We start from the raw sequence: 16948 nt of genomic DNA, 5'->3' as shown, positions 1-16948 counted from the left end.
GCAGTGCATTTGTCTAAGGTTTAGGCTCGTTTCTCATCCACACACCCAAATTTACCAAAACCAGCAGAAACAGTTTTTACCCACAAACAATATTGTATTCTTTTTCCTTAGTTCATGTTTTGTCCCCATGTGTTTGAGACAATGGACTTAGATACGGTGGTCATCAAGAAGAGAGCTATATTTGAAGAACTACATCTGATGGACTACAAGTAAAGCATTACATACGAAGTATTAATATTGGACCGCACAAGGGGACGTGTCGTAGGATATTGAGCCCATGTATGTGCTGTCCATATAGATGTAATTCGGGTTTACCTCATAACCTATATATACACATGGAAGCTTAAACCTATATAACGGGTAACTTATTTCTAATGAATAAAAGTTCACCTTTCTTTTGTTGAATTCGGGGATATTTTATTTCTACCTCATCAACATTACATTTTTATATGTTTTTTTGTTTGTTGTTGTTCCAAATTCGGGAACCCGATACACTCCTTGACAGGTCGTCCTAATTTTTCGGAGTTTAAGCCAAATTCTGGGAGGGCTCGGTGGTGGCCTGTAACGTTTTTTTCCTTTTCTTTTGGCGCTAAAACGTTAAATATTATGGCGCTAATAATTCTAGGTGGTTCCCGCCATTTACTTGCCCATATATTCTAGGGTTTCCGTTTCTTTGCCACTGCAAGTCACTCGGTAACCATTAGAGATATGGCTCCTTCACGTCGTCTCAGCAATGGTAGATCTCCATTAGTAAACAAACAAAGTCAAATCACTGCCTTCTTCACTCCCGGTAAGTCAACTACTTCAGTTTCCCCTTCTTCCGCTCCTTCTGTTAAACAAAACCCTAAATCTACTCCGCCAAACCCTAAATCTATTCCCCCGAAACCTAAATCCAATGATTCAAAGAAACCCCTTTTAGTAATTGGTTCTGATGATCATCCATCTCCATCAACACCTGCTTCAAATCTAAGCAGCATTAAAACACCTGAATCTGGTAAGAGATTGTATGGAGAAAGTGTCATACGGAAAAGAATTAGGGTTTACTGGCCTATAGATAAGCAATGGTATGATGGGTTTGTTAAATCATTTGATAGTTTGAGTGGTAAACATTTGATTCAGTATGATGATTCTGAAGAAGAGGAATTAAATTTAGAGAAAGAGAAGATTGAATGGGTAGAAGAAGAAAAAAAGACTACATTTCGTCGCTTGAAAAGGAATTTGGCTTCTGAAAATGTTGTTTTGGATGTTGTTGAAAAAGAGGAGGTGAAAAGTAGTTCTGGGAGGTCACGACGGGGTTTGAAGATGGTGGTGGTGGAGGATGACGAGGAGGAGGAAGGGGGAAGTGGAGGGGATGATTCAGAAGACGAGGATTGGGGAAAGAATGTTGAGAAAGAGATAATTGATGATGAAATGGAAGAGATGGATTTGGTGGAGGAGGAAGAGGTAAATGAGGAAGTAGAAAGTAAATCTAAGAGAGGGTGTAATTCAGAGCCTAGAAAGCGAAAGAAGTTGGAAATGGAGAAATTAGGTTCTGACAAGAAGTGCAAAACTGAGGGGAATATTGGTAAAGCTGTATCAAAGATATCTCAGAATGGGAATGCTAGTGGATTATTTGGGCTAGCAGTTAATCTGGAGAGTAAGTAATTTCTGGGGTATTTCATACCTCTGAAACTTAAAGTTAGTGGAATGTTTTGATCAAATAGGGTAGTTTGATTTAGCTTTAGTTGATTTCCCATATGTAACGCAGCACTTGTAATAGATTTGGGAATAATTTCAGTCGGCTCTAGGTGCATGCTTACTATCTGTTTGATAATTATTGGTCCTTCAAGAAGTTCTAAGATTGTTGTGAAGATTACTGCCCACTATAGGTGCCGGGTTCATTAAAAGTGATATACCATTTTAGAAGCAGTGCGTGTTTAATTGAATATTTTACTTAACAGAGATTAGAATCTTTCTTTTCTTTCTAAAGTTTGAGAATGCTTACTGCAGGAGAGCATTTTACTCCAAACACGGAAAATGTTTTAACAGGTGATATTGCTGAGCGATTTGGCAACCGTGAAGTGGAAAAGTTTTGCTTCCTTGGGAAGTAAGTACTTTCTATAGTTATCCTTCATTCACCATCAGTCCTATTCCTGGGCACTCTAATTATGCATGCATTCATTTGTAGTGAGCTGGCACAGGTGTTGCAAACTTTATGATTTGGGAGTAATGATTACGGTCTTAATTTTTTTAATGCTGTACATGTCTGGGCATAAGAACCAGTTTCTCATGTAGCCATGTGCATTGTTTATTACTCAGAGATCGTAGGGATGCTAAAAGGAGACGCCCTGGAGATGTTGATTATGATCCAAACACTCTTTACTTGCCTCCTGATTTTGTTAACAATTTGACAGGTGGCCAGGTAATTGTTTTTTGAAGGGTCTTGTCAAGGATCTAGCAGATGTGCTTTGTATGCTTTGTAATTTTTTGTTAATTGTTCATTTTGTTTTTCTGAAACTATAGAGGCAATGGTGGGAGTTCAAGGCCAAGCATATGGACAAGGTCTTGTTTTTCAAGGTATGGCTTTAAGTTCACACACCAAAAGCTTAGTAGCATCATCAAACTTTCTTTGCACTTAAAATTCAATTTACTAAACTTCATCATTTGTTGGAGCAGATGGGTAAATTCTACGAACTGTATGAAATGGATGCACATGTAGGAACAAAAGAACTTGATTTGCAATACATGAAGGTGTGCAGCAATTTTAACAATTTGTTTTGTTGTTTCTTTTAATTTCATAATTCCTATTTGTTTTCAATCAACCCATGATAAGAATTCATAGTTACTCGGCTTTAACAATTTAACATGATACCTATAAGAATGAAAGAATTAAATTCAATACACGTATATAGTCGGTGGTTCTGCAGATTACCCTTTATTTTTGTCAACTATTCTCGGAGCTAACATTTTAGGATGCACTTCCATGATTAGGGAGAACAACCTCATTGTGGATTTCCAGAGAAGAATTTCTCAATGAATGCGGAAAAATTGGCTAGAAAGGTTGGGCATAATTTCACCATTTCATCTAAGTATCATAATGCTTCAGATACCTCAAGTTCTAATCGTTATCATGCTCGAGCAGGGCTATCGGGTGCTGGTTGTAGAGCAGACAGAAACACCTGATCAGCTTGAATTACGTCGCAAGAAGGGTTCCAAAGATAAGGTTAGATTTTGGAATTTGTTGTATTTCTTTATCTTTTACAGAATTCAAATTCTGAGATAATGGATGCTGTAGTGTTTGATGCATAAGCACTCCTCAATGACTCACTAGCTCAATACTCATTCTTAATCATTTTAACCACTCTCTTGTGAACCTTCTTAGCTCTTATACTATCTGATGGAAATTTTATTGCTGAATATATAACTGTCTGACACATTTCTCATGTCTTTAAAGGTAGTAAAACGCGAAATATGTGCAGTCGTTACTAAGGGTACATTGACAGAGGGAGAAATGTTGACAATAAAGCCTGATGCTTCATACATGATTTCAGTTACAGAAGGTTTCATTGCATATGAGAACCAAAAGGATCTCTTAGTTATTGGTGTTTGTACTGTTGACGTTTCTACGAGCAGGTTTATGCTTGGGCAGGTACGCCAGAATGTCTTCCTCTCTGACCAATACTTACACAGGCATCATCAAGTTAATGATAGTTGCGCCTCTGGACTAAATATCCTTTTTGTTTTGTTTTATTTCTGTTTCTCAAGTTCGCTGATGATTCAGAACGTAATTCACTGGGTTCCCTATTGTCTGAGTTAAGGCCTGTAGAAATCATAAAGCCAGCTAAACGTCTCAGTTCCGAAAGTGAGAAAGTTTTGTTGACACATACGAGAAGTCCTTTGGTCAATGAGTTAGTTCCACTCTTGGAGTTCTGGAGTGCTGAAAAAACAGTTGCTGAAGTCAGAAGTATATACAGACGTCACAAGGATCAACCTGTAACATCGAAGAAACATATAGAAGATTCCGATACTAATATTGAAGATGGTGGTTCAAATGATTTACCCAGTGTTCTCTCTGGGCTAGTGAACGATGGGGAGCGTGGAAGTTATGCAGTTTCTGCATTTGGTGGTTGCCTTTCCTATTTGCGAAAGGCTTTTCTGGATCAATCACTGCTTAAATGTGCTAAGTTTGAATTATTACCGTGCTCCCAATTTCGCGATATCCCTCAAAAACCTTATATGATTCTTGATGCAGCTGCAATTGAGAACCTGGAGTTATTTGAGAACACCAGAGATGGAAGTTCTACCGGGTAATCTTTACATACTGGTTGTTAAATTTATGTTACTTGAGAACACCACAGATGGAAGTTCTACCGGGTAATCTTTACATACTTGTTAAATTTGTAAAATGAGTTCTTTATATTGATTTTAAAATGATTTTATTGGTTAATAGGACACTGTATGGTCAACTGAATCAATGTGTCACATCATTTGGGAAACGGATGTTGAAAAATTGGCTTGTGAGACCACTGTATTTGGCAGAGTCCATCAGGGAACGTCAGGATGCTGTAGCTGGTTGTAGAGTAAGTTACGCCTGCCTAAATTTTGTTATTTCTTCTAGTGAGCTCTTCCAGCCAGATACACCCCTGTGCTCATGTATAGTTTATTTTAGGAAGACTCCAGATTCTGTTTACTTTTCGTTGAAAGAGACCAAATCTAAACTTCTTGAACTGTTTATCCCTATGGTGTAAAAAATGTGATTAGTTTTTAATCTTCACAATGGATGGAAATTCCTGATTGGTTTTGAGGTTACTTGTTTGTAATAACGACGATTAGTTTGTTTCCAGGGAGATGCTTCACCTCATGTGCTTGAATTTCGGAAAGAGTTGTCCAAGCTTCCAGATATGGAGCGATTGTTGGGACGCCTCTTTTCTAGGAGGTAAGATGTTCAAAAACAATTTGCATTTTTTTTAAGCTTAGCTTATCACTTTATAAGTCTTGCTGGCTTTAAAATTGACTAGTCTTTAATGATTTTAATGGAATACAGTGAAGCTAATGGAAGGAATGCGAATAAAGTGGTTCTTTACGAGGACGAAGCAAAGAGACAGCTTAAAGAGTTCATCTCTGCTTTACGCGGTTGTGAACTAATGACTCGTGCATGCTCTTCTCTTAGTGCAAAGTTAGATGATGTGGATTCTAGTCTGCTCAAGCGATTATTGACACCTGGTATATTGAGTTTCCTATCCTCAATATATATGTTGAGAATTTCACATCTAATACCCAGTTTACGTTTACAGGTAAAGATCTTCCTGACCTGAGTCAAGTTCTAAAGCATTTCAAGGAAGCCTTTGACTGGATAGAAGCTGATCAGTCGGGACGTATCATACCTCATGTTGGAGCTGATTCAGAATATGACTCTACATGTGAAGTCGTTAAGGAAATCGAATCTAAACTGGAAAGACATCTAAAGGAGCAACAAAAAGTTATTCGGGATGCATCTGTAAGAATTCGCCTGAAGTTATAGTTCTTTTGCTTAGTTCTTAGTACAGTTATTTCTGGTTACTTGGCTTTAGATGAAAACTGACATCTTTCAACTTACTTTTACATAGATCAAGTACGTTAGTGTTGGGAAAGACACATACCTTCTAGAAATACCTGAGAGTTTGCAAGGGCGAGTTCCTCAGAACTATGAATTACGGTCTTCAAAAAAGGTACTCAAATGGTGTAATGATTATTTTATATACTGAAGTGGTGATAACGCCGCGAAGATGTTCAAATTTTATTGAAGTGCATTAGGTTAAATATTCACTCCCTCCGTCCCTTATATACAGGCGGGATTTGGAAAATCTCTTAGATTAAGAAATTATCTTGATTTCCTAATATCCATCTACTTTTCTGTTTTAACCATTGGCTCATTCTTAATGCAATTATCTATGTACAATAAATAAGGGCATATAATTAGAAAAAGCCATCTTGGAATTGGAGTTCCGCCTCTATATAGGGGATGGAGGTAGTAAATAGAACATCATCCTCATAAATAGAATGTGGCATTCAAGAAAGGCAATTACTCCTCAAATGGTAAACAACCTATCTAGGATTCTAGATAAAAGGTCAAAGCAATGCTTCTATTTTGTTACCTGACTAAACATTTGGGCTCCTGTCTTTGGGTAATGGATACTTTTATATTACTATGTTAAAATTATTTTTCGTGTTGTTCTGTACAGTTGAATTGCACTCACTCTATTAGTTAAATGGCAGGGGGTTAGGAGGTATTGGCATCCTGATATTAAGAAGCTATTAGGGGAGCTTTCTCAAGCTGAATCTGAGAAGGAATCTAAACTGAAAAGCATTTTGCAGAGGTTGATCGGATGTTTTTGTGAGCATCACATTAGGTGGAGGCAATTGGTCTCCGCAATTGCTGGTACGTGGATCATTTATCTTCATTAGACATGGCAGTGAGTTTGAAGTGTGCTAGTTTTTCATGGTAACCTTAAGGTGTTAGTACAAAAGCCTACCCATACTAAATTGTATCAAGGGTTTCCAAGTGTTCAATTTGTTCTGCAGCAATCTGTATTATCTCATTTTGTGAAATTGAGGTTTGGTTATACTTGCAGAATTGGATGTTCTGATCAGCTTGGCCATTGTTAGCGACTACTACGAAGGACCCACGTGTCGTCCAACTATCATAGATTCACCATCCTCTAGTGAAGTGCCACGGTTGTGCGCCAAAAGTTTAGGACATCCTGTCCTGACAAGTGACTCACTAGGCAAAGGTGCATTTGTTCCCAATGATGTAAACCTTGGTGGTCCTGGATGTCCCAGCTTTATCTTACTCACTGGTCCCAACATGGGCGGGAAGTCAACTCTTATTCGTCAAGTTTGCATTGCCGTGATTTTGGCTCAGGTTTTTTTTTTTTCTCCTTTTCTTTTAAGTTATGTCTGCCTATAGTCTCCTTGTTTCAACTGGCCCTCGTTTCTTCTTCTCAGCTAGGAGCAGACGTCCCTGCAGAGTACTTTGAAATATCCCCAGTTGATCGTATCTTTGTTCGGATGGGTGCAAAAGACCATATTATGTCAGGCCAGAGTACATTCTTAACTGAACTTTCAGAGACTGCATCAATGCTGGTAAGCTTTCAATTTGGGCTGTAGTACAAATGATTGGATAATGGCAGTTGTACATTGATTTGGTTAATTTACAAAAGTTGCACAAGTCGGCAGATTCACCACCTCAATGTAGGACATACTCAAAATTTTGCGCTCGTCTTATCCACATTTATAAATTGAATGTACGCCCAGTTTGCCTTGTAGACCTATGGGGAAAACATAGATTAAAACAACAATAACGTGTAAACTAAAGTTAATCTTAAATGTTTGAGTTCCGCATGGTAATGTCTAATTGATGATGCAGTCTTCTGCAACCAGTAAGTCATTGGTTGCGTTGGATGAACTCGGACGGGGTACATCGACTTCAGATGGGCAAGCCATTGCGTGAGTACATACAATCTTGGATATCTTTAGCTTTTGTTAAATTATAGTTTGTCACTTTCTTAAAATTTTCCTTTGAGGAACTCAGCCTTTTCATCTTCTTGCTTTCTTTGGTTTCTTTAACAGAGAATCAGTTCTAGATCATTTTGTTCACAAAGTACATTGCCGAGGCTTGTTTTCTACTCACTATCACCGTTTGGCAGTAGACTACGAGAGAGATCCCCAGGTACACTTTTCGGTTTCTTTATTGATGAATCTTGTTTGTTTCTTAAAATGGTGTGATCACCTCAGCCATAAGACCTACAATCACCTGTGACCTGTTTAAAACTTTATGAAATAACAGTGCTCTATCGTTATTGTTCCAGTTTGTGTAGCTGGTTTATTGGCATTCTTTGCTTAAATATTTTGTCTACAGGTGTCTTTGTGCCATATGGGATGTCGAGTTGGGAAGGAAAGCGGAGGTGTTGAAGAAGTTACATTTTTGTACAAACTGACACCTGGTGCATGTCCCAAGAGTTATGGTGTCAATGTTGCACGGCTAGCAGGTATGTAGTAGCTTCTTGTTCTTTACCCTTGGGAGGATCAAAAACCATTAAGACAACAGTTTTTCCAACATGGCCCTTATCAGAGAATCTCTATGTTTTGGGTGAATACTGTACAGACACATCTGCTATTTATTTTTTGTTTGAATGCTAATCTGAAAATGATTTATTATTCTTCTTTCAGGTACTCCTGACTCTGTGCTGCAGAAAGCTGCAGCAATGTCTAACGAGTTTGAGAAAGTATACGGGAAGAAAAAACTTAAGCCAACAGGGGAGTTATCAAGTTGCAACAAGGATGAAAATTTTGCAACCCTAATCAAAGAACTGGGCCAATTTCTAGCCAACTTCAGTTGCCCTGGAGATTCTGAGGTCAAGAATATGTCTTTGCTGTGTGAACTTCAACAAACCGCACGGAGGTTGCTTTTGCAGGAACACTAGCTTCATGATGATTTCTCCTTCACTTGACAACTAATCCAGAATTACATATAGATGGATAATTTTGTAGTGTTATTGGTTTTAAGTTCGCCAATTTTGGGTTTGTAAAGGCTCTTTCAATCAATAGCCTAAGAATTCTGTTGTTTTATATCAATTTACTATATGTACATACATGTACAGTATCTTCTTTCGGATGACAATCGATACCACTGTAATGGTGTTGTTTCAACTTGCAACGCTTTTTGGTATGGGCAAATAGTGTGCATGTGATCCCCAAACAGTAGTGGAATCATGGAGCTCAATGGCTGAGCTGACTCTTGCCGAATTCCTAAAGTAGGACCTCCTTGAGACATACATGAGGGTCCCACTCCCACATTAAAGTGTGTCAAGAATATGTTGGATATGACAACATGGGCCCCCTGAAAAGGTTAGGAGTAGTTTACGGAGAGAAGCTTACTTCGATAAGAAGGAGGATGACATGCGCTCGAGAACACTAACGAAAAGCTCCCAATTATTGTTTGACACGTGTAAGTGGTCCCCACGTTACACACAATCAAAGCTAAAAGCCTGCGAGGAAAAAGAGATCGGTAGGACCCAGCAGAAAAGGTTTTTCTTTCCTTAAAATAAGGAGAGAAACACAACCGGAAAATGGGGCATTTGTCCAATAGTTTTAAATAACGGTTCAAATGGACGGTCAAAAGAAAAAATAGTAAGGATGAAACTGGTTTCATCCTATCTTAAATTTAAAAAATATCAAGGATGAAACTGGATACATCCTGTGTAAATTAAAAATAAGAAAAAATATTTGAAAATGGGTACGATGAAACTGGTTACATCCTGTCTATTTTTACATTTTTGTCCATTTAAACAGTATCAAAATCTAACTGTCCATTTCACCCAGGAATTGTTGATTTTGGTCTTTTTAACCGAGTTTGTGAAAAACAAATACATACAACTGGATACCATAGGATAAGAAAACTTTTTGTTCGCTTGGGTTCAAGGTATGTTCGGGCGGGGTTTTAATCCGCCCTAGTGGTGAGCATGCCACCTAGAACGACCGGGAGTGCTGCGGCCATCATAACCCGTCGGCGAGGCCTGACCGCCTCAGCGTCCTTGTTGGAACCAAGGAGAACACTCTTCGCCCAACCCGTCTTGATGCCGAGGATTAGTTCGGCAACCCGTATCGTTTCTCCGCTCATTAAGTATAATCCGTCTCGTTTTAAGACCAATTGCAATTATTAAGTATAATCCACTTCCCCGATGACGCCCCTACCAATTACATCCCGTCTTACCGATGATGTCCGATTCGGAACAGCGGGCCCCGGCTTGGTTCCAGCGAGCGGCTGTTCGGTGGGACCGGTCATCAACGGTTTTCGGCTAGTCGTTTTCTTTATAGGGGACAAGCAGATCCGCCAACAAGGGATTGACTGCTTATTTGATCATAAAATTGGTTAAAAAGACCAAAATCAACAATTCCTGGGTGAAAAAGATATGTACATTTTGGTACTGTTTAAATGGATAAAAATTAAAAAGATACTGTTCAAATGGACAAAAATATAAAAATAGTCAGGATGTAACAAGTTTCATCCTATCCATTTTCAAATATTTTTTTTTTATTTTTAATTTATATCAGGATGAATCCAGTTTCATCCTTGTTATTTTTTAAATTTAAGCCGCGATGAATCCAGTTTCATCCTTCTTATTTTTTTTAGTCCATTTCACCCATACTAATTTTTACTCGTCCATTTGAACTAGAGCTGGCAAACGGGCGGGCCGGGGCTGGCTTGTTACGGGTTACACGGGTTCGGGTTAATACGTGCCAAAACCCGCGGGTTGATATTCTTCACGGGTAGTCATTTCATCAACCCGTGTCCGTAACGGGTAAAGCTTGCGAGTTTACGGGTTACCCGGCTTGTGAGATTAAAAATCAAATCAAATTTTAATTAAGTTAATTTAGGACAAATTACAAAGATCAAACACAAGTATTACAATAAGCAAACACAAATCCTTCCAAATCCTTCCCTATAACACCTAACATACATCTAATCAGTCCATTTTCAGCTCAACCCATCGTTGCTTCAATCGCAGCAAGAATTCTATACATTTGAAGGTGAAGTTTTTCTCTTGCTGAGAATCATCCAAACCATCCAAATCCAAATGATGGACACCAACTCTGCCCTCAGTTGAGCCAACTGCCAACCTATATACAAAATAAAAAAAATTAGTTAGTCGGGAAACATAAAAGAATCAGTCACTAACCCCTTTTAGAATTAGTAGATAACTTTACAAGAACACATCTCAGCAGCAGCTGGTGCTTGATTAAGAAAATTATAAAGCTTACAGCAAGTAGTGCATGAATGACAACACAATGTTAGATAGCTTGTTGATCAACATGGATTTTTTTGAAAAGAAATCAAATGGCCTACAATGAATAAACCCCATAGTTTAAACAAGAAAAAGAAGTTCATACACATTTTAGTTGAAAACTCAGTGGAAAAGTAATGTTAGAAAATCTATGAAACAATTCCAATCCTTCATTCTTTAGATAATACTGGAATTCAAAATGACGGTTCAATGAATCATTTTCGCAAACAAGTCATGGGCAAGTTCAGGAACACGATACAAAGTTTAATTTTGCAAGGGAAATGTGACAACAATCACTGCAAAAAGGGTTTAATCTTTGAAAAATCTCATTCCTACCATTCAAACCCATACATATATAGTTCAGTGAGCAAGAGTTAAATACCAAAGTTGTATGATTTCAAACAAAATTTAATTTCGTATAAAATCGTCAACCTAAAGGAAATTTTTAAAGAGAGTTTATGAGCAAAATTATCAAACCCAAGGTAAAGAAATTCATTTGAAATAATCAGAGTATTAATCTGAAACAAAAGCAAAAATTAAAAGGGTGTTGTGCATGAACAAAACCTTAATCAGCTGGTGCTTGATTAATCAACCAATGTTTTCTTTGTTCAATCTTCTTATCAACAAAAGCAAATATGTAACTTTTTGATCGGACGAAAGTTGATGGTGTGGTGAAGAAAAGAAAAAGAAGAAGAAGAAAAGAAGAAGAAAGGTTGCTGCTACCGCAACCGAGAGACAGAGAGTGAAGAAAAAAGAAGAACTAGGGTTAGGATTATAAATCTTTATATATATAATTTTTGTACGGGTTAACGAGTCGGGAAGGGTTAACCCGTTTTCTCACAAGCCGCTATTTCTCCAACCCGCGCCCGACTTGTTTAGGACCAAGCCAAGTCGGGCTCGGATTTTCACGGGCCGGGTACGTGTTAATCCGCGGGTTTCAGCTTGTTTGCCAGCTCTAATTTGAACCATGATTTAAATTTTTTTGGACAAATGACCCATTTTCCGTTATTGGATCCGTCATAAATCATCTCTTTATCTTTGAAGTTTGGCCTTTTGCTTATTTGATCAGCAAATGCGTTTTACGTTTGCTCTCCCATTCTCTCGTGTTTGTTTCCTCCTACGGAAGTGGAATTGTCGCTGTATGATTATAGTTTAGCGTCAGGATGTAGATGCATCCTCGTGTTTGTTTAACATCATCCGGTACTCATCTTTACCAATTTTATTTTATGTATCTCCATGTCTCAGGATGTAGATGCAGTAGAACCAGGATTTTGATGCACATATCCCAAGTTAAATATGTTATGAGAAGTGGATAATGGGTAGTGGGTACCCCCTATTAGCCGTATAATAACGGGTCTAAATCTAACTCTCTTGATCTAGCTGGAGGAATGCGGGCCAAGGTGGGGAGTGGGAGAGGAGGAGATTACGAGAATATTACGTGTTAGCTGCAATGTTTGCTGCCCCCACCCGACAAATAAACCAGACAAATAAGATTTTCTTCATTAAATGTGGTTTAAAACAAAATGTTGAAAAACAAATAAAAACGAGAATCCCAATGAAAGCAACAAGAGGAGGAACGGTCATACCGCACGTGCCAAGTATCCGACCAGAGTCTTTGTGGGGGTATATACTAACTAGTCCGACTACATACATAGGGTTCTCTGACTTGTCATTATTTTTTTTATACTTACTCATTACTGTCTTCTCCTCCATGGTCTAGTCCAGTTCAGTCCCACTTTCAAGAAAAAAAAAAAGTTGGAGGAGACAGAGAAAGAGAAAGAAACAGAAGAAGCATTCTCTTTTCTTTCTTTCTTTCTGCTTTTCTTTAGATTCAGATCTTCAGGGTTCAGCAGAGTGAGTGAGTGAGTGAGTGTGTGAGAGAGATAGAGAGCCAAAAACACTTTTTACAGAGGGAGAAGAAGAGTTTGAATCAACTCCAAAGCTCACTCTCTTCTTTTTTCACTTTTTTGTTTTTGAGTTCTTCTCTGATTCATTATTATCGACATTTTTTCTTTTCAAGGTACGTATTTTCTTCAACATTGTTGTTCATATGTTTATCATCATCATCTACAATGAGAGGAACAAGTACTAAATAATTTTGTTCTTTGTTGTTCTTGTTGTTGTTCAGATCTGTGAAGTTTGTCTCTAGAAATCTACGAGGTTAGTTTTGTTTTTACACTCTTCTTTTTGTTGCTTAGTCAGTGAATCTCCATAAATCTGAATCATGGTTTTTTTTCTTCTTCAGGCTTATTAGGATCTGGAGACGAGGGTTTTAATGTGTGTCTCTAGGAAAACTTAATCAAACGGTTCATATTCCAAGTTTGTCTGTTCCAATTCTTTCTCATTTAAGAATCTTTGCTGTCAACCAGTTTGAATGTTTTTCTTGTTTCAAATTCTTTAGTCAACCACCACCACCACATCTCTAGGTAAACTTAACCAAGGGTTCAGATTCTATACTCCAAGCATTTAGGTTTTCATATAACATTTTGAAAACTGAAGCAAAAAACCATCCATTTCCTTCATTTCATTTCATTCCTGGAGACTTCAGTCCATATCCAAAATGCAGCGTCCACAGCACCACCCACCGGAGGATTTCTCATTAAAAGAGACATCACCACATCTTGGTGGTGGAGGTCTTACTGGTGACAAACATACTAGTAGCTATGACCTGGTTGAGCAAATGCAATATCTATATGTTAGAGTTGTAAAAGCGAAAGATTTACCAGCTAAAGATGTTACAGGAAGTTGTGATCCTTATGTAGAAGTCAAACTTGGTAACTACAAAGGTACAACTAGGCATTTCGAAAACAAGTCTAACCCTGAATGGAACCAAGTGTTTGCATTTTCAAAAGAAAGGATTCAAGCTTCTGTTGTTGAGATTTTAGTCAAAGATAAGGATTTTGTGAAAGATGATTTTATGGGGAGGGTTTGGTTTGATCTTAATGAAGTTCCAAAGAGAGTTCCACCAGATAGTCCTTTGGCACCACAATGGTATAGGTTGGAAGATCGAAAGGGAGATAAAGCTAAAGGAGAGCTTATGTTGGCTGTTTGGATGGGTACTCAAGCTGATGAAGCGTTTCCTGAAGCGTGGCATTCTGATGCTGCATCTGTTAGTGGTGATGGACTTGCGAATTTCCGGTCCAAGGTGTATCTGTCTCCTAAGTTATGGTATCTGAGGGTAAATGTGATCGAAGCGCAGGACTTGCAACATGTTGACAAGGCTAAGTTTCCAGAAATTTATGTTAAAGCTATTCTCGGGAATCAGGCTTTGAGAACAAGAGTGTCTCCGAGCAGGAATACTAATCCGTTATGGAATGAGGATTTGATGTTTGTAGCTTCGGAACCGTTCGAGGAGCATCTGATCTTGAGTGTGGAAGACAGAGTGGGGCCAAACAAGGATGAGATCCTGGGTAGATGTGCGATCCCTTTACAGGCTGTTGAGAGGAGGCTGGACTATAAATCTGTGCATACAAGGTGGTTTAATCTCGAGAAACATATTATTGTTGATGGAGAGAAGAAGAAAGATGGTAGGTTTGCGAGTAGGATTCATTTGAGGATCTGTCTCGATGGTGGGTACCATGTACTTGACGAGTCCACTCATTATAGTAGTGATCTCAGACCTACAGCGAAGCAGCTGTGGAAGCAAAACATTGGGGTTCTGGAGGTGGGAATTTTAACTGCTAATGGGTTGCTTCCGATGAAGATAAAAGACGGCCGAGGCACCACAGACGCTTATTGTGTGGCCAAATATGGGCAGAAGTGGGTCAGAACGAGAACTATTATCGATAGCTCTACTCCAAAATGGAATGAGCAATACACATGGGAGGTTTACGATCCTTGTACTGTTATTACAATTGGGGTTTTTGATAACTGTCATTTACATGGAGGAGGAGATAAAGGTGGTGCTAAGGATTCGAGGATCGGGAAGGTGAGAATTCGGCTCTCTACACTTGAAACTGACCGGGTTTACACACACTCATATCCTCTTCTGGTTCTTCATCCATCTGGAGTCAAGAAAATGGGTGAGATTCAGTTGGCTGTAAGGTTTACATGTTCATCTTTGCTTAATATGATGCATATTTACTCTCAGCCATTGTTACCCAAAATGCACTACATTCATCCGTTATCTGTTACTCAGCTCGATAACTTAAGGCACCAAGCTCATCAGATAGTCTCGATGAGGCTAAGCCGTGCCGAACCACCACTAAGGAAAGAGGTTGTGGAGTATATGTTGGATGTAGATTCACATATGTGGAGTATGAGAAGGAGCAGAGCTAATTTTTTCAGAATTATGGGAGTTCTGAGCGGATTAATCGCGGTTGCCAGATGGTTTGATCAAATCTGTGTTTGGAAAAACCCTCTTACTACAGTTCTGATCCACATACTCTTCATAATACTTGTTCTGTATCCGGAATTGATTTTGCCCACCGTTTTTCTCTATTTGTTCTTAATTGGTGTTTGGTACTTCCGCTGGAGACCAAGAAATCCACCTCACATGGATACTCGACTCTCCCATGCTGATAATGTACATCCAGATGAACTAGACGAAGAGTTTGATACTTTTCCCACCTCTCGACCTAATGATATTGTGAGAATGAGATATGATCGATTGAGAAGTGTTGCAGGGAGGATTCAAACTGTGGTTGGTGATTTGGCAACCCAGGGAGAAAGATTGCAGTCTCTCTTGAGCTGGCGTGATCCAAGAGCTACAGCTCTGTTCGTGACCTTCTGTTTGATTGCTGCTGTTGTACTTTATGTTACACCCTTTCGAGTTGTGGCCCTCATTGCTGGATTTTATGTATTAAGGCATCCTAGGTTCCGTCACAGGCTTCCTTCAGTACCTCTCAACTTTTTCAGACGATTGCCTGCAAGAACTGATAGTATGCTATGAGAAGTAACCATTATGTTGCTAGATTATTAATCGGAAGTAGCTCGTTTTGTTCATTTTAAATTGAATGCAAGTGATGTGTTCTGTTATGAATTTGTAACTTCTTTCATTCCCTGTTCAGGACTTGAAAGAATGATAGAATTCCGTAGTCTGTTTTATGTTATCAGTCGAAGGTTTCTGTTTCTAACTTTGTTGTTTGATTTCCATAATCAATGCATGTTGATGTTCTAAATTTTGGCGTGAATTGTGTTATCTAAATTATCTTTGTGTGACTTCATATTGCATTTTGTGGATATTCATATAAACTATTGTAGGTTTGTTTACACACATGAAAATTCGGAACTCTCAACTGACAAGGTTCAGGTGGAGGCTCTACCCTCGTCATATTTCCAGGTATCCCATTTATGATATATATTTTGCTCAAACTGTCAATGTGGTCAATCTAGCTTGATCACTCTAAGTCCTGCACTCCTGCTAGAAGTTAGGATCATAATTTCATCAGACTTCCGTTGCACATAAAAATTCAGTGTAATGAGCTTCAATTTTTTTTTTCTTGGAACAGATGGGTAAATTCTACTAACTGCGTGAATGGATGAACATGTATCAACAAAAGAACTTGATCTGCATTAAATAAAGGTATTGCTTCTATCACTTCAATTTAGTTTATTTTAGTTTGTAATTCCTCTGTTTCTTGTTGACCCGTGATAAGATTCATGGCTACTCAAATTTTAAGTACGAAAATACATTTCTTGATAACTAGAAAGAAATTCAATACATGTATTATAGTTAATTTTTGTGATGCCCTCAAGTGATCAGTTCATTGTGGATTTGCTAGAAAATAAATTTTCAATGTGGAGAAATTGGCTAGAAAAGCTCCAAAGATGAGCTTCCTATCCAGATTTTGTTCATTTATGTGTCTATTGAGGAACCCAACTTCTATGATATGGATGCTGTATGGTTTGGTGTGTAGGCGCTCCACAATGAGCTCAGTATAAATGTTCATCTTTGTCTTTCAGATTTCTTAGGTTTGATGCGTCAAGGAATTCTTTCACATTGATTTTGTTGAGCTATAAAACTGCACAAGTTTGTAGACTCACCACCGTCGTGTTTATCAACGTAGGATATGCTAGAAAGTTTGTCTCGCCATATTTAAACATACATATAGAATCTACATCATACATCCACTAGTTGCCTCTTTAGTTTGTCTCGCCACATTCTATATTATGTTTTAGGTCATCACACGGCACATGCTGTAGAT

General features: G+C 38.4%; 2 protein-coding genes across 2 annotated transcripts; both read left to right on the top strand.

The window, feature by feature from the left end:
- Window positions 1-665: 665 nt before the first annotated feature.
- LOC113333262 (DNA mismatch repair protein MSH6-like) lies at window positions 666-8609 on the top strand. The gene is made up of 21 exons (XM_026579780.1): window positions 666-1636; window positions 1990-2086; window positions 2299-2401; window positions 2503-2556; window positions 2656-2730; window positions 2971-3039; window positions 3122-3202; window positions 3434-3628; window positions 3745-4286; window positions 4430-4559; window positions 4824-4915; window positions 5024-5202; window positions 5274-5476; window positions 5586-5687; window positions 6235-6397; window positions 6591-6880; window positions 6964-7101; window positions 7385-7464; window positions 7588-7687; window positions 7877-8006; window positions 8188-8609. The coding sequence occupies exons 1-21, from the start codon at window positions 709-711 to the stop codon at window positions 8439-8441; spliced, it is 4005 nt and encodes a 1334-aa protein (XP_026435565.1). The 5' UTR covers window positions 666-708; the 3' UTR covers window positions 8442-8609.
- Window positions 8610-12494: 3885 nt separating this feature from the next.
- LOC113333016 (FT-interacting protein 1-like) lies at window positions 12495-15922 on the top strand. Its single transcript, XM_026579499.1, has 3 exons — window positions 12495-12822; window positions 12931-12962; window positions 13048-15922. The coding sequence occupies exon 3, from the start codon at window positions 13363-13365 to the stop codon at window positions 15691-15693; it is 2331 nt and encodes a 776-aa protein (XP_026435284.1). The 5' UTR covers window positions 12495-12822; window positions 12931-12962; window positions 13048-13362; the 3' UTR covers window positions 15694-15922.
- Window positions 15923-16948: the final 1026 nt, after the last annotated feature.

This window comes from Papaver somniferum, unplaced genomic scaffold (genome assembly GCF_003573695.1).
Source record: "Papaver somniferum cultivar HN1 unplaced genomic scaffold, ASM357369v1 unplaced-scaffold_132, whole genome shotgun sequence".
Lineage (NCBI taxonomy): Eukaryota > Viridiplantae > Streptophyta > Magnoliopsida > Ranunculales > Papaveraceae > Papaver > Papaver somniferum.
Note: the sequence above shows the minus strand (reverse complement) of the source record. Positions and strands in the feature narration are given on the sequence as shown.